General features: G+C 44.3%; 2 protein-coding genes across 4 annotated transcripts in view; one reads left to right on the forward strand and one right to left on the reverse strand.

Moving 5' to 3' along the window:
• Positions 1-8,822, forward strand: part of ppip5k1a (diphosphoinositol pentakisphosphate kinase 1a) — a 30,795-nt gene extending 21,973 nt beyond the window's left edge. Inside the window, 5 exon segments of the mRNA XM_040002855.1 lie at positions 3,373-3,432; positions 4,061-4,240; positions 5,588-5,725; positions 5,827-5,940; positions 6,984-8,822. Coding sequence (XP_039858789.1) covers positions 3,373-3,432; positions 4,061-4,240; positions 5,588-5,725; positions 5,827-5,940; positions 6,984-7,606 — 1,115 coding nt within the window. The 3' untranslated portion in view covers positions 7,607-8,822.
• Positions 8,823-14,253: 5,431 nt separating this feature from the next.
• The window catches only part of map1aa (microtubule-associated protein 1Aa), a 59,985-nt gene continuing 56,537 nt past the window's right edge, over positions 14,254-17,701 (reverse strand). For all 3 annotated transcript variants that reach the window (XM_040002850.1, XM_040002852.1, XM_040002851.1), the window contains 2 exons: positions 17,468-17,694; positions 14,254-15,609 (listed from right to left, as the gene is read on the reverse strand). In XM_040002850.1, the coding sequence (XP_039858784.1) occupies positions 15,454-15,609; positions 17,468-17,694 (383 nt within the window). In that variant the 3' untranslated portion in view covers positions 14,254-15,453. The remainder of the gene's footprint in view (positions 15,610-17,467; positions 17,695-17,701) is intronic.

Genomic DNA, 17,701 nt, shown 5'->3' on the forward strand with positions numbered 1-17,701 from the left:
GGTTCCCACTAGTTTGTAAAATATAGTAAAGTAAATCCAGAGACAGGGAATGTCAGAGAATCCTACAAAGACCTCACACATGTGGGAAAAACCAAATAGGGACTGAAAAATAAAACATCTTGTTATTGCTGCTGGTCTGCTTTTCAAACTACCAAGTAGAGGAGGGATGTCCAGGAGAAGGGGAGTAGACTGTGCAGCACAGTTTGCCTTCTGTTTGAACAGCACATATCAGTTTATATAGGTCCCCAGCAGTGCTGATGTAGTTTGGTCCTGACCAGGAGACTCACAGGTTTGAGATCGCTGGGCCAGGTGAAACAAAAACGTCTGAATGACAACAATCACAAATTATTTTTTTTTAATTTTTTCATCAACCCTGCCTTATCAGAGGGCTGTTTTATTTATTGTTGGATTACAAAAAGTTTTGAGGACTTGCAACAGACAAAGAAGGCTCAGAAATGAAGCAGAATATTTTACTGTAGGTCAAAAAGCCACAATTGCAATTTCTGTTCAGCTAATTAAGAACCAGTCAGATGTTTACCAGCCAAAGTCTCACGACTCCCTGTGAGGGTCTGTCTGTAGCAGACGACAGAAGATAGATCCGCGTCACCTTCAGGTGCCGGAGCTGCGGGAGTCAGGAAATAGGATCCATCTGACAAAGCTCCAAGATTCTTTTCCTCATTCCTCATCTCGATCGCATGCTCTTTCTCTCTGTCGTCATGTTCAGTGTAGCACTCGTTAGGAAGATTTTGATTGGTCACACGTGTTGCCAACTCTGGATTATGTCATTTCATCTGTCTGTCAGCTCAACTTCACGTGGAACAGGTTTGTTAAATTAGAAGACAGCGTGTAGCAGTGATACTGTTAAAACAGTAAGAACACAAATCATGTTTTAAACTTCTCACGTCTTTTATTTTGGGCCTGTTGTCATTTAATATCTTACTAAATTAACCCAGTTCAGTGTTTAAGTTCTTGGATTTATTCATTTTTCATGTTTCATCTTATTTTTTTACAAAGTTGGAAGAACGATGTAGAAGTCGAGCTGAAGTCGGCGTGCGTTGCACCGTTTATTTGCTCATGCAGAGCCTACGATTTTCAACTTAAGCAAACATGCTGCTGTTCAGTCCTCCAACATCGTTGTGCACCTTCTTCTTCTTCTTCATTTCGGTTGCGTGGCTCAAAACATTGAATTTACCTGAATAGTAAAATAATACCATTTTTCCGTGAGAGGCTGCTCCGGCTTCATTGACTCTCTGAAACAATCTCTCTGCCTCCTCAGATGTGGTCCCAAATAAACTGCCCCACTGACATCAGGAAATATGCATGAAGGCAGTTTCAACTCCTGGATCAAACCATTAAATTCTCCTTGCTGCTGCTTTCTCTTGAGAACTGGATGAACCCAGAATTGTGCATATTTAGAGAATTTCCTGTTGCTTATTTGCAGCACGCTTGGTGTTTCATGGCCTTTACACAGAAAAGAACAGTTCCCAGTCTCGTCCTCACAGTGAGGAATACACCATATAGTCTTTTATTTATGTTTTATTGAATGGAAATGTGTTTGTGTATTCATAATATACAAACACATCTTCCAACAAATGAATGCATTCTCGTTAACTTGGAATTTATCCATTCATCCAAAACACTTAGGAGTGGGCACCAGTTTGCCAAAGCCGTCACATTTCCTCGCCATCTTGAACACAGTAGCAGATATGGACAAGTCCACATACGTAGTATGCCAGCTTAGTTATTGCCAATATTGCTACTTAAAGTCAGCAAATTGGACATGTGGGAGGGAGAAAGCTGCAAAAGCTGGTAGTAAGCTAACATGGTGCCAGCTAACGTTGGGCTAGAGTGTCCTAAACATCACACTTTGATACACAGAGTTTATTTACTAAGTGTAAAAGTCCAACAATGTTAGTGAAACTGTCTTTGAAAAGGATCTAATGCCTGTAATAACAGCTAACAGCAGCTAACAGCAGCTAACAGAGGCTAACAGACTCACACACTGGCAAAAGCCTTACCGCTTACTCAGCGACAAGCTCAGGATGTTCTCAACAAAACGCCTCAGCGTCGCTGTCATTGGACAGAAATGAGCTTTGCTGACTCGTCTTCTCATTTTGGACTCCATGTCTCAGAGTAAACAGACGCTCAGCTTGAATTAAAGGGGCCAAGAAGATACAATTCAGTTGACTGCAGTCTGCTGACATCTAGCCAATGTATCTGCATAATGAAGAGCACTTGCTAGCTGTGAATACACCAGACTCTATAATCTAGCATCAGTGCAATCAGACATCAAGAAGGCATTATTAGAGGGAGCTTTTGGTTAAAGTTCAGCGCCTCTATAGAATCATTCCTAAAGAGAACATGAAAGCAACTTCTGACTGGTAAACATCTGTCAAATCTGTGTTAACACTGTAACATGGTGCTGAGGTACATTACATTCTCTAGCATTAATCAGCTGTTAAAAAGAAAAAGCTGCAGTTCACTAAATGATCTTCCCACCTTCTCAGTTTCCTCAGTTAGAAAGCAGCAGAAGATTGTAAAGAGCTCAGGGTGGGAACCCTGTTTAACATCCCACATACAGTCTGCAGATTGATCACCATTACCCCAATAATTCAGTTATTGCCTTTTTTTTTTTTTTTTTTAAATTTCCCCCCTCCCAGTCAATAGGTGTGTGTGCGTGTGTGTGTGCATGCGTACACGTAACATATACACCTGTGGTCCTTATCATAGAGGTTGTCAGCTGAGCTCATTGTTCAAACAATAATCAGTGTTTAACCCGTCCCTTCTTTCCTTTGAGCTCTGCCTCGGTGATTTTAAACCTGCGACTTTTCCTCCTGGTTTGCTCGTCCAGTCACAGCCGATCAAACCAGGATAAGCTCCTACCGGCAAACTGGGAAAGGCTTAAGGCTTGGCTCATCCCATCTCCTTTGTCTGTTGGGTTTTCCCTTTTAAATTCATTAGCACACAGATGATACCATTGCTCACAAAACCTGAAACTTTCTTTTCCACTGCTTTGTGACGGGTGTTGAGTCAGGGGAGCTGTAGTCACCCTAGCACCACATGCTCTGGGCCACATGCTGGTGTGCTCGGCTGGCTTTTCTGTCCTCCAAGGAACTGGTTTAAATGGGTTTAATAGACCTGTAGTTGGGATTTATATGGATTTCTCATCTGGGTTGAGCGGTTTCTTTCGTCTTGCTTGTGTAACTAGTGCGATGGCTGAAGGAGTTGTTGCTTTGGTGGCAGGTTTCTGTGAACATCACACACGAAGACTCTATTTAAACGTTTAAAATCGCCCACTTTCTTGCAGACACTGACAAACCCTGAATGAGTTTCTCCTGGTGTTGTTCACATACAGTATGTCATTCACCACAGGAACACAAGATGACACCTCCACCATTGCAGTGGCCCCATCACGCTGGTGCACTGCGGCAGGTACGAGCACCCCGCACTCCCCCCGCCCCGCGTTGGCGTTTTTGTGTTGCAGAGTAACCGAGCGGCGTGGCCGGGTGGCCCTGCTGCGGACAGTAGACGTAGCATTTAACAGCTCCTGGCGTCTTTCTTTGGAGAGGTGGTGTCAGATTTGGGCTCTGCGCTTCCTGTTAACGTCCTGCGTCACTCTTGCTCCTTCGCGGGTTCTCATGGTTCCTGTTACCACAGCTGTTTTAATGTTGAGACGCCGCAAAGGAGCAACATGTGTGTTTGTGTGTTATTGCTTTGTTTTTCCTTTTTTTCCTTTTTTCTCTTGCTTTAAGCTTTACTAAAACGCTTGACGATCTGCCGCTTTTTCTTTTTCCCGACCTTTGGCTGTGTGGCAGCCAGGAGACGCTGCTGGCTGCTGCTTGTCATTTTAGAGTTTCCCCTCATGCACACATCTTTCCTCTGTTCCACCCGCCTCCCGCCGAGCTCTTATTTCTCCTCTCATCTGTGTCGTACTTCAGTGCTTCTCTCTCCCCCCTTCCTTGCTTAAAACCTCTCGTTTCATGTCTTTTGTACTGCTCCCACCCCCCTCCCCTCTCCGACCACTGCTCTGTCCTTTCTCGCTCTCCCTCTTCTTCTTTAGAGCCCCTGGAGGAGCACCACGTGGCCCAGTTGTTGAGGCGTTTCTCCACCGACCTCAGCCTGGGCCGCCACCTCTCTCTGGACCGGGCACTGGCCCACCACCTCCACCAGTGCTCCTACCACCTCCGCCTCTTCCGAAACTGGCTCATCTCCGGCCACGATCCCCTAGAGTACCTCCACGGTCAGCCCCTGGCCCCGCCCTCCATACCCCAGCCTCATGCTCTGTTACAGCCACAGCTCGCGGTTTAGTTGGGACTGTGCTTGTTCTGTGGTTGACTCTCATGCTTTGCCTCTTGATGTTTCTGCATGCTTGCCTGTTTCTGTGGTTATGCAGATTGCAAGCTGGAGTCGTGTGAGCTGTCGGGGGTTTTGTGGGGGGCATCATTGTTTTGCAGCTACTGTCCTTCCTCTCTGAGGTGGTTGCTGCCTCTCAGGTTTTGATTGCCTTTTTCTTTAGAATAATATCACATTTTTTCCAATTTAGCTGAAACTACAAGTTAAAAGTAAGGTTTCACCTAACAGCCCTAAATAATCTCTCGTGTATGTTAATAACAGTTAGCACTGCGATTGCTATATGCCAGCCTGCCCTCCTCCCAGTAAGTTGTGTAGTCTCAGTGTCAGCTCGTGGGCCTCTGGTCACTGTCCTCTCATTGGTCAGTCACCAGATTTACTCCAATAAGCAGCAACACTGTTAGACTTTCCCACAGGTGAGTTGACGGCGCAGGCCTGTGCAGCACCCTCTTTGTACTGCACTGTCTGTTCAGGTTTCCATGTGCCATCACAACACACGACCACCGCCACACGTGTGCGTTTGGGGTCAGCTGTTCGGGTTCGTGGGAATGCCAGACGCCCTTCCACCTGACCTTAACCAGCATGTGATTCCTGCTTGTTTGCTGTACATGTGGCGTACACTCACCACCCCCTCCCCCCAGCCCGTGCAGCTGAGCGCAGTACGAACACCCTCTGTGGAGGTTGTGGAAGCCCGAGGCAGGCTGCAGTTTGATGCTTTGTGATTGTGAACGGCTCTGGTGAAATGCGGCTTGGTTGTGAACTAACAGCGGATGAAGCGCCTTGGATGACGAGTCGGGGCTGAGCTGCGGTCTGGACGGCTTTGACTGCTAACGTGCTGCTGTCGCAGCTGTGTAACGGGACTGAGCAGAAGGGCTGACGTTCTGTGTTTTTTGCGACCTGCTTGCTTTTGCAAATCCCGCGAGACGTCTGAGATACGTAGACTCGTTCTGTTTTTGATATGGTGTCATGTTGTCTTGGCGTCCAGCATGGTTTTTTGCAACTTGCCTGGGTCAAAATACCACGGAGGCTGGCGGGAGTCCACACAGGGTTAGAGCCTGTACTGAAGCAGGAGCAGGATTTCAGAGCACTTTTTTTTTTTTTAGGTGTAGTGATGGGTGGCGTTGGGGGCAGTGGTGTTGGGTGTCAGCTGAAGTGGTTCTGCCTGCTCTTCTTCTGACTCCCTGGGCAGACTCAGGGCTGATGGGCCTGCTGGCTTCCTATCTCTCTTCTGCCGCAGGCTTTGAAGGATGCTCCATGGTGCCCTCCATCTATCCTCTGGAGACGCTGCACAACTCACTGTCTCTGAAACAGGTTAGCGAGTTCCTCACGAGCGTGTGCCAGAACGCGGGGGATCCACACACTAGGACCACCAGAGGTAAGACACACAAACCGACACACTCCTGTTTGTATTTATAGACATCGTAGCCACACCTGACTACGCTCAGCCTGACCTGCGATCCCTCTGTCTCTTTGTAGCTTTGTCAGCCATGTTTGGTGCACACAGCCAGCCGTCAGTAGACTCGTACATCCCTCAAAGGGTCCTCTCTTCCTCCATATCGCTCAGATCTCGTTCTGACAGGCCTCCTTGGTGTGAGTATCGCAGCACATCCTCCATCTCTCAGGATCTGACATTTCTAGGTTTCTCTGCTGTGTCACTTCCAGATGTTTGGGGATTATTTATGGAAGCCAAGTTGTCCCTTACAGCCTGTTTTAAACTAAGCTCACAGTTTAGGCTCTGTCTTTGTATTTATCTATTTTTGTGATAAATAAAGACTGCAGAACCCAGTGAACCGACCAGTGACCCACCCATGTGGGTTTTTCAGGGGTGATACACTTGGATTCAAATAAAACTTTAATCATTTGTGATGCATGTGAACAGCAAGGAGGAAATAGACTATTTAAAACTATAGAACTTGGTAGTATCAGTAGTAATGATATTTATATATTGAGCAATGAGTATGACAGGAACAACAGATAAAAATTAGCATCCTTCTAAGTCTGCCCCTTTTACACGATGAACCTAAGTGTTCATGTTGCGTCTAATTTTCTTGGTCTTCATATAATTTAACTGTTTCTTTGTTTTTTTACCACTTTCATGGCTTTATTAAAAAAACATATATTTAACGATTGTTATGACAATTGTGGTTTACCTGCAGTTGTTTTGGCTACTGGCTAACTTAGCCATTAGCGTAATTTTACCCTTTTGCTGTTTAATTTTATTTACACAACACCAACTCACAACAACAGTCGCCTCAAGGTGCTTTATACTGTAAGGTCGACCCTACAATAATACATACAGAGAAAAACCCAACAATCATATGACCCCCTATGAGCAAGCAGTTTGGTGACAGCGGGAAGGAAAAACTCCCTTTTAACAGGAAGAAACCTCCGGCAGAACCAGGCTCAGGGAGGGGCGGGGCCATCTGCTGTGATTGGTTGGGGTGAGAGAAGGAAGACAGGATAAAGACATGCTGTGGAGGAGAGACAGAGATGTTAGCATAGCCTTAGCAACTGTAATCTGAAAACTGCTAAATACAAACCACAGCAGTCACCCAGGCTGATGAGGAGTGATCCCTAGAACCAGTGTGCACAGGCTTCCTCTGCAGATCAGACGTTCTTTTCTGTCCCTGCAGACAGCAGCGGTCCATCCAGTACCGTATCCAGTGCTGGGCCCTCCTCTCCCACCACGGCTGACACCTCCCCGAGGTTCAGCTTCAGCGATAAGATCTCCCTCACTCCTCAGAGCAGCGAGGAAACCCACTCATCTCAAAACCTTTCTGCTCAGCTGGCACCTGCGGTTGCGTCACCAGCCCACGAATCAACCGACTCTGCTGTTCCAAACCTCGCCGAAGTCCCTTTGACTCCAAATAACTCACCAGAAGATGATCCGGAGCCGTGTGCAGTCACCGACCAGAAGCCCGACAACCCTGCGCCACCGCTGGAAGTGGAAGAGGGGCCTTCGTTAGCTGCCGATCCCTCGGATCCCAGCCTCAGGCCTCCATGCTCGGCTTTAGCTGAACTCTCTCTGGGTCGGATGGAGGGTTACTGCCTCCCGGGCTCCCTGCCTGTGCTGCTGGAGCTCAGAGAGAGCAGCAGCGAGGCAGGCTCCAGCTCCCAGACACCCCAGTCCCCAGAGGGGCCTGACGAATTCTTTGACACCCATGAGTCCATGGAGTTGTGGATGGACAGTCCAGAAAGCCTCCCACATCAAGAGACGCCCCTGGAGGCTGGACGCACTAACATGGGCGAGCCGTAGAGCAACACTGGGGCAACTGCTGTGGTTCCAGCATTCATCATTAATATGAACAGCGTAGTATTGAACTGAGCTACAACTATCCAGGCCTTCCCTTTTCTCTCTTGTGACTCTGATGAGTGATCTCGGGCAGCTCTGTGTTGGAGAATCAGATGACAGTGCCGTACATGCTGTTCATCGCCTGCTCGGCCCTCTGGTTCAGTCCATCCACAGGTGAAGATGGGACAGCTTGGAGAAGGTCAAGCTAAATAGAAAAGCTTTTTGTTACTGTCACTTGTTCGCTGTTATAAATGCCTTTGTTTGAATGATTGTAGACACGGGGTCTTAAATGTGCTATTAGGCTAAAAGCTTGAGCTAAATGAGGCTGAAAAGCTGCAGAAAATTGTCCAAGATGATTTTCTTTTTTTTCTTGATTTATTGTGACCATAAAGTTACTGATTAACAGAGCTTTAAATTGTGTTACGTGTGCTGGATGTATATCTACTCTCACAGTACCAGCTTTCAGGGCATGTTGGTGTGGCTAATGATCGTTAGCGATCAGCGAGCCTTCTGTTTGTTCCTCAGTACAGGAACTAAAAGATCAAACGCAGACTCTGAAAAATACAATCAGCAAATCTTCTGCTTTTCGTCAATCTGCAGCGTCCCTCCGGTGCCGGGCGTCCGTGGCACTGCATGTTTGATTTTTAAAGAGGCTGAAGCTGAGTGGAAGTGTTCAGTCTCCGGGTCAAACCGTGTGTGCACTGCTTACTGCCAAAGTCCTCAAGCCTCATTACAAAGTTAATATAATCAGTAGGAAATGATAGAGGAAATATTTATTTTGAAACGGCATCTAAAAACAAAAGTCTGTATTTTTAATACCCACACATCGGATATGGAATTGTACCACAGCTACTGTGTATATTTGTGTTTTTGTAAAGTCACGACGTGATGCAGGAAGGATCCGAAAGCTAATCTTTTATGTCATCACTGAACAAACGGGAGGGGCATTTTACATTCTGTGTGCTTTTTAATGTGGCGACCAGTTATGTAGCAGCCGTGTGCGTGGAGGCAGGCGCACACGCTTGATTCAGGTAGTCGAGGATGCTGATGTGCAATTGCGTGTTCAATCAGTCCGGTTTCATGTTACATCACAAAGTACTGCAGGTGAAATCCATGACTGTGAGTTTGGGAAACTCTGACCTGTCTCTGTGTGCAGAATAAAAAACGTGACACCAGTGTGGCCCTGCTGTCTTCTTGAGCTCATGTTTTTTGTGCACGATGGGTTCATTTATGTCCTTCTGACTTACTTATAGCGTGCAGGTTCTATCCCTCAGATATAAGGACGTCATCTTTGGTTTCTGCAGCTTCCATTTCACTCCACACAGTCGCATTGAAGCTGAAGTTGCATGTAGCCAAACTGTTGGGAGCAAAAGAGAATTAAATCTCCAAACTAACGACCACTCAGGAACGAGCTGTCCCAGCTTGGCAGTGGGGCGAGTGCCCCCAGAAGTTTATTCTCCATGGTCGCTGATGGGTTCCCAGAACAATAATTGAAGCAACATGAAGCTGTCGGCGTATTGCAGAACAGAATGTGGTTGTGTGGATCATTCATGCAAATGGGGAACGAAGGCCGAATGCTCCGATCCAACAGAGGAGCTGCTGCACCATCAAAGATGGCGCTGGCACGGCTGGCAGCCTTAACCCAATTTCCCTCGGGATGAATGAAGTATGATCAATCAATCAAAAAAAAAAGACCGATGCTGGTTGTGGTAAAAAGGTGTAATAGTGTTAGTGTTAGTAAATGCCTGTTAATTTAAATTGACTTGAGACAACCGGGGTGGCTTCGGCCCCCCAGCGACTGTAAACTGGATACCTAAGAAGATGCTTTCAATCTACTGCCAAGCCGTTATTCAAGGTGTTCAAGTTGATGTCAGGACTTGCAGGTTGTTCCACTCTAAACACAATGATGTTTTCTTTATTATTTTTTTCTCTATGCATGGAGCACGTTGTAAATTTAAAAAAAAAAAAAAAAAAAAAAAAAAAGTGGGGGAAGGTTCAGAGGCTCCAGCGCTCTCCAGGACTCTGAGTCTCTTCCTGAGAATAAATGAGCTCTGAAGTGTTCGCTAAGTAAATGTGTCAAAGGTAGATGTGTCCTGACACCTGGAGTTACCGTTCTCACAGTGTATGTTGTCACCGTGGAGGTCAGCGCTGTGAGTGATGAGCCGGAGAACAGAAGTGCAGAGGAACGTAGGCGATGGGGATATTTTATGAATGGAAAAATTTCATCTGCACCATTTCCAGGTGTTTGATGAACACACTTAGGTAAAGAGTAGCACGTTTCTCTCTTAAATGTTTTCAAAAACTTCTTCTCTTTTCAGGAATACAAAGACCTCTCAGTCACCAAGTTCTGTTAATGTCCAGGGTTGCGATGTTCAGGTGATGTGTTAGAAAGTCCATGAAGTGAGGTGTATTTAAAGTCATTGTTGCGTTGCTGCCATTGTCTTTAGATTTTTCCTTTGGATTTCTGTTGAGAGTATTTTCAGCCCAATGAGTTTGGATAGAAAAGCGTATGAACTTCTTTAAGTTGCTTGAAGATGTTTCACCTCTCATCCGAGAAAAAGCTTCAAGCAACTTAAAGAAGTCCAAGCTTCTTAAACTACAATGACCTGGATGACTGAGAACCTTCACTGACTGTAGAAAGATGTTTTCTGCTCTCATTGGTTCAGCCCATCGGTCTTTGGCAAGTTGTTGCACCTCCGTCCTGGAAAGGACCCGATATTTTTTGAACATTAGATTTTCCTGAAGTCCTATATTCTAGGACCTAGAATATAGTTCCTCATGTATCCGCCTGCCTGCCTGTAACTGTTGTGCCTATCTATCCTCTAGCAGAGCCAGGACCAGAGCTAAGTGACTATATTTGGATGAAGTTATTAGCTCGGCACCCCGTTCAGTCAAACCAAAGCATTAAAAAGGAAAATCACCCAGTGTAAACTTGAAGGAGTGCTTCTGTATCAGCTGTTTTATATACGTCAACTTATCTTCTGACATTCATCACCATGCAAGGCCTGAAACATTAGTGATTTATTTAAAACTGTAGTTTACTCTGTGCTGCTCGAGGTTGGCTCCAAACGTCAGTCTATGTTACAATGGTAGTTAAAGTCTTACAGCCCAGTACAGGAGCAGTTCAGGCTTTAATGATAATTACTGGTGTCCCCGTTGGAGTCTGCTGGGCTTCATCCACTACTTCAAGTCGTTAAACTGGACCTTTTTCGGGTTTTGGATTATCTGACTAATACTATGACCTGCTGTGTGCTACAGACTTTTGTGTGAGTATAATTTGTCTGTTACTTGGTATTAATTAGCCTATATGTGTCTGCTGCACCTGTGCAGTTTAGTAATGCAGCTTTGCTAACTAGCATGCTAACTCCACACTTTCATTTGTAAGGTAACTTCTGCCTCCAAAAACAAGATTTGGACAAAATCCTGAAGTTTCCAAAACAAATGGGAACATCATGCTGTCTGTGGATTCACTGACCTTTGACAGGTCAGATATGACGGTTTACAGTTAACAGGCTTAGAGTAACCAGCTAGGCACAAATCTGCTTCAGAGGAGTACGTGGTTCTTTCCAGCTCCAAAGCAAAGGGAAACATCCACATCTATTGTTCCCTCTATTCTCCAGCCTGATCCTGTGACCCAGCGAGTGATGTCATTGCTGCATCCATTCATCAGCTTCTCACAGCGAGGATTGTCCTCCAGCTTCCAGGCTGCTCCTTCCCCTAGGATGGTACCATCTTCAGACTCCACGGTGTCTGGGAATCACTGCCGTATCTGTTTGCTTTGTTTTGGTTGATAAATGGCTCCTATCACCAGTGGAGGGCCTCGGCACTCCAATCCAGCATAATTTGTGGCTCTTAAACTTTTTTTCTTTTTCTTTTTTTTTTTTAAAGGGTTCATCAAGCAGAACGAAGCCCAGATTGTTCCAGTGTCTGGACCGCAGAGTGTCAAGATGAAAACAGCTAAATCCACACTAAGGCCACGAGGAAGGAAAAGTAGTCTGAGTGGTTCATAAACTTAACCATTCATCACTTATAAAGGCATATAAAAGTGTAAAGCCTTAAACAAACTGACTCTATTTAATTAGAATATATTAGGATTTCTTTTAGCTTTTACAGTAACCAGTTTCCATGGCTCGCGGTTCTCACTGCTTTGCACCTGAGAGTTAGAAACCCTTTAACAGCACGTGGGGTGTATCATGTGGGGCATCACTGGATGAACCAAGGTTTTAATGGTTTGATTACGATGTGGTTGTTTCAGAAGCTGTGTCTGACATTAGTGGTGTTATCTGGTGGTTTCCACCCATTTTTACTGAGGGGGCAGCCAGAGCTGGTCCGCAAGCATGATTCAGACCGAAATAAAAGGTTTTGACAGGGCGGTCTGAAAGCTTTGTTCTCTGGTGATGAACTCTACTGATCCTCTGACCTTTCTTATTGTGCCAAGATAACTAATTGTCAATACATTAATGTCTTCATAGAGGACGACTCCCAATTATTGAAAAACATCTCCCCATAAACAAGCTGGACTGTCATGATCCCCAGAGGATAAACCGTGGTAACGTTTCTATCAACATTGTAGTTTTTTTGTTTCAACATCAGGCTCGTTCAACCTTTAAATACCAACACTGCCGAAGTTCAGAGAATCCAAAATATACTTAATATAATTTTTACCCCTCTGCAGTAAGAGGCTGAAGAATGAAGTGAGGTTGGAGTTTCACCCCATCCATGTAACTCCTGAAACTCTTGAACGAGTTCAAATCTGTGACCTCAAGGTGAGAGGTCAAGTTTTCTAAAAGTCTTCAATTCAGTTTTAATTATATAGCTCCAAATGATAAAGAAAACCCCAACAATCATATCACCACTTATGAGCAAGACCTTTGGTGACAGTGGGAAGGATAAACTCTCTTTTAACAGGAAGAAACTTGCAGCAGATCCAGGCTCAGGGAGGGGCAGGGCTAAAGACCCACTGTGGAAGAGAGCCAGTGATCAATAATTACTCATGATTAGATGCAGAGTGGTGTACGAACACATGTGAGTGTATGAAGAAAAAACACCCAGCAGACACAAAATGACAAGACGACACATTTTCTTTCGGTAAATGATATTTTTATTGATCTTCACCACACTTTTCCCTTTCAACAATAAATCACTTTTCTATTTGACCTGTTTACGTGTTTAAAGAGAGATAAAGAGAATATTGCACTTAAAACAAGAGATGGAAGTAAAACCATGAAGCAGAAAAGGAGGGAGGAAACAATCACGAGGCTTTCCTTACAGCACAGTGCCTCCTCAGTACCAGGCAGCTTAGCTTCTTAACTAGCATAATTTAAAATAGCATCTCTATGTTAAGTCAGGTTTGTTTTCAGCTATTACGATACAGGAGAACTCAGAAGGAAGGTACACATGCACGCACAAGCAGGGCTCACTGGAAACCAACAGTCTTTATGATTTATGAGTCGTTCCACTGCAGATAAGTATGAATGCCACAGATACTGACTTTTTTAACTTTTGTTTTTTTGCACATGAAAATAGAGCAGTTAGCTGTGTGTGTGTTAAGCTTTGACTGAGAGAAATGTGAGTAACAGGAAGTCCACTATAGATAAAAATGTAGTGACGTGAGCGAACTGAGTCCCTCGTGTCTGGCAGTCTGAGTGGTTTGCTTATATGTGAGTAGTGCGTGATTATAATATTCCTTTACCGCAGGAATGTCAGCGTCACTGAATGACCCGGCAGCGCAGAGAGTTAACAGGAAAGTTTACCCTAGCCAGCTGTAGGCTAAATGTAATTATACATAAAATTATATATAACCCTCGACTCCATATCTTTGTCGCTTCTGTAAGTTGTTTGTTGACAGAATGGCAGTCAGACTGTGTCCTGTCATTCAAAGAAAGAAACCGCTGACTTTAGCCTGCACACAGCTGATGTGATGTATTTCAGGCTACGGTGAGGCTGATCTGGCGAGTGTGACTCGGGTGTACGGTACGATGCGCAGCAAAAACCAAGGCAACCCGGATATCGAAGTCCTCCACGGAGAACGTAAAGGTAATCTGCATCTTCACATTCAAAGTAAATATGAGCCAATGACGCCAGCGTCTGTCGAACACGCGTCGCTAGCTGAGCCGAGGAGACATAGAGGGGAAAATCTGCGTTTTCGTTGCGGATCATAAAGTAGCAACCCTGGTGAGGCCTGTTGGTCCTTACATCTGTTTGATTGTTGGTTTAGTTCCTGGTTAAAATCTATTAAATTGCCCCAAAAAGTATCAAAATATAGAAATCATCATTGATAATACTTGACCAAATCACATCTACGTCTAATATTAAGATAATGAAGTGCTATCCAAAAATGACCACCAAGCTATGGCCAGAAAAAATTTAATACAAAATCAAATGCAACAAGTTGATTGTGGCTAAATTCAACAAAAAATAAAGAAATTGCACAATTTATGATGGCGAATTAATAAAACAAGTCCAGTTGAAGTCTAGCACACTCCTTTGTGTTTCTTTGAGTGGCAGCTGAAATACTGATTGGGTGCTTTGAAAGGTGCCGTTTTACCCTCACTATGTACAACTCTGACCTTTTGTGCGCTGACAAGAAAACATCAGAGGAGCCAGCGATGTATCGCACACAGGCGTGCCTAACATTTCTACCATCACTTTCTCTTCCCTTCCAGCACAGCAGGACAGAAAGGCACATGTGGGCGACCGTCAACCAGGCGAACGCGCAATCTCTCCTTACAACCACATGTTCCTATCGTTGTAATGGAATACATTCTTTAACACAACCTTTGTATCGACACAGCAACAGGTATGAGGTTACTCTACTCTAATGAGTGCTATTTTCTGTATGTAAAGATATAAATATGTAAATACCAAAGATCAGATGATTCTTTTTAAACTACATCATGACCTCCACCTACAGCTCTCTATGTGACCTCTGTGACGATATGTTGACTGGAAATACACCAAAGACTACAGAAGCAAACGCAGACAACTGATTTCTCAAATTCACTGTAGGAAAAACAGTCACTGAGAAACTGGAACAAGTGGTTTTCACTTTGAAAGGACTTTAGAAAGAGCACAAGTCACTACGAGACAGATTATCTTTGAGTATGAGCGTCCCTATAGCTACAGCAAATATACTGAAAAGCCCGAGTGGACCTCTGGGTTTCTGTTTCTCTACGTCAGCGGGAGCCCCGAAGAGACGGAAATGGAAACACAGAGGAAATTCATCACAAACTCTGTTGTGTGGTGATTTACACACTGCCTAACAGGAAGGAAGGGAATCAAACGCAAATGAAAATGCCAAATGAACAAATGTGGAGCTAGCGTCTGTGGCGACCCGCCCGTGAATAACGGAGCAGCTGAAAATATCGTAGATCTTCTCCGATACGATAAACGTGATTTGTTTGACTTGCTTGTTGTTGGCTTTAATTGTGCTTCAATTAGAACCTATTCTAAGTATTGTTTTGACAATACAAAGGGGCAAAAATCACTGCGTTATATAAAATAAGGAAAAAATCTGGTTAAGGGACAGAAAATAAAACTCTTCCCTTCACATGACAAAGTATTAAGATTGCAGTGAACAATTAAAAAAACGACTCTGTTATACAAATGGTGATAGCCACAACAACCCTAGAAATAAATAAAAATCTAGAAAACAGAGACAGTTACCCAGATCTGTTTCACACAAATGGACTCAAATACAAATAACTGGGGCAGATACATGTTTGCATATCGGGCTATAGAGAAGAGTAAATAAAAACCGATGTACACTGGGGAGGCCAGTAGGAGAGGAGAGAGGAGACAAACGCTGGATCTTAAAACTCGATCTTGCAAGCTGGGAAAGACTCATCCTGCATGACAACGGTGCTGCTGGAGGCCAGAACCATGATGTTGAGCTCCTGCTGCCTCTCGTGCGTCTGCTGGTACCATTCACGGGTCACCTCAGTGTCGTGGGTGGGGATGAGCGTCACCTGAGAGGGAAACACAAAGGAAAGTGCGGAGGTGTAGTCACCAGAACTGAGAGTACCTAGAAGATTTTTAAACTTGTTACACTTTGAAGGATTGTGTTTTTGCTTTGATGCGGTGAGTGCGATCTAGTTTTAGCAGTACTTGCTATAATGTGAAGTTGCGGTCAAAAGTTCGTAAACACTTATCGTAGACATTAATAATGTCTTGGTAATTTGGGGCTTCTTTGAACTGTTCTTTTTCAAGTGTGGAGTGATTGTGCAGCACGCATCTGCAATGACTTTAACAAACAGGAGTTGGGTGGATGTTTGATCGGTCCTCATGGCACAGGCCTGGGTACCATCGTTAGAGGATTGGGTCTGTGCCAACAAACTAACTTGTTTAAGGCCACGTCCACACTAATACATTTTGGTTTGAAAACGCATCTTTTTCTCTCCGTTTTGGCGTTCCGTCCACACTGTGATGGCGGACGGCATCGTACAGCATTTGTTTTGTTTGCTCTCAAGCCCTATTAAAGATTAATATCAGTTTGTACATGTTCCAGATAAAACTCGGCACTTTTCCTCGACATTTTGCCGCGACGTCTCAAAGAGCCGGAAAATAAACAAACGTCAGATGGAAAAGACACAGGTCAATCATCGTACTTTTCACGCATACGCAGCACAGCAACGTAGCATTTTCAGTGTGGATGAACACGATTGAAAACGATAGTGTGGACGCGGAGCGTTTTTAGACGAAACTGCAGTTTTCCAATTTATCCGGATTAGTGTCAACGTAGCCTAAATAAGCTCTACCAATTCTGCCAGGACAACTGATCGAATATTCAGTCAGGATTATGCCCTGAGCTTGCTGGTGTCTACCAAAACCACTGAGTCAGGAAGCAACTTGCTGAGAAGTAACCAAATATTAGTGTGAGTGTATATGTACTTTTTACCCTCAGCTAACCCAATTATTCTTCTTTAAATGTATTAGAGATTATTAAAGATGTACTGCTGCACCATTCTTCAAACCTGGAAAGACAACAGTTCAAACAAATCAATAAAAGCTTGTAATTACCATGACGTTCATGCCAAGTTTTGACCACAATTGTACAAATTCATGACGTATGTTTACACTCATATAGCTCAGTGATGTCACTTAAGCTGGCAAATGTAATTGTTTTAACCTATTTATGAAGCTAGCAGCTGTAGTAGTATTCAGCTGTCCTAACAGACCGCATGTAAAACATGGCCAAAGCCACCGGAGTTGAGCGTTTTGGTTTGGAAGGACAAAGAGGTAAATGACTCTGATGTCTGATCGTTCATGTTACCCGACAGGAAGTGAATGCAACCGCTGAACAGCAGGATCACGGAGAATATGCTGGCTATCTAGTTTTCGGCCTAGCGCAGATTGTTGTTGTCACCTCTTTGGCTCTGACAGCAATCAGATATTGTTAAATGTCTGTAGACATCCAACAGGTTTCTGGCACAAAAGAACACTGGCTGATGTCCAACTTAAGGAAATTTGGGCTTAGTGGAAAACAAAAGCATCACCAGCTGCACACCTCAGTACGTAGGTCGAGTAAGAGATTGAGGTGGTCAATAAATGCCACCACAAACCTTTGAGATTTAAAAGTGAAAATTATTGTGTTTATATTTTTTTATCAAGTGGATAACCCCAGTATTAACCTTAAGGTCATGTTGGAGGTCAGGAAAAAAAGAATAGTTTCTTCTGTGTGTCAATTAGAAAGATTATATTCTTTGTTCCCTAATTGCCAGAACTTGATAGAGAACAATGTATTAAAAACTAACCCTAGGTTAGAGTCAGGGTTAGGGTCATCAGTGATGACTTAAATCGATGGGTTAAAACACACGTAAATAATACCTGTAGGTTTGATCCCCACTGAGCTTTGCCGTCCAACAGTGCATCAAGGACTCCTCGGCTCGGTTCGCCGCTCGCTGCATCGTTGCCACTCACCACATAGTATGCAGAACGAATGCGTTTGAAAAACTCTTGGTCCACATTCTTGGCACTGCAGTGGTTGGGAATGTAAGTCAGATCCACATAAATGGGTTGGCCGGGAGCAGCCACAGAGCCTGACTTCTGAGAACCTGTGTG

This window comes from Simochromis diagramma, unplaced genomic scaffold (assembly GCF_900408965.1).
Source record: "Simochromis diagramma unplaced genomic scaffold, fSimDia1.1 OVJJ01000457.1, whole genome shotgun sequence".
Classification (NCBI taxonomy): Eukaryota; Metazoa; Chordata; class Actinopteri; order Cichliformes; family Cichlidae; genus Simochromis; species Simochromis diagramma.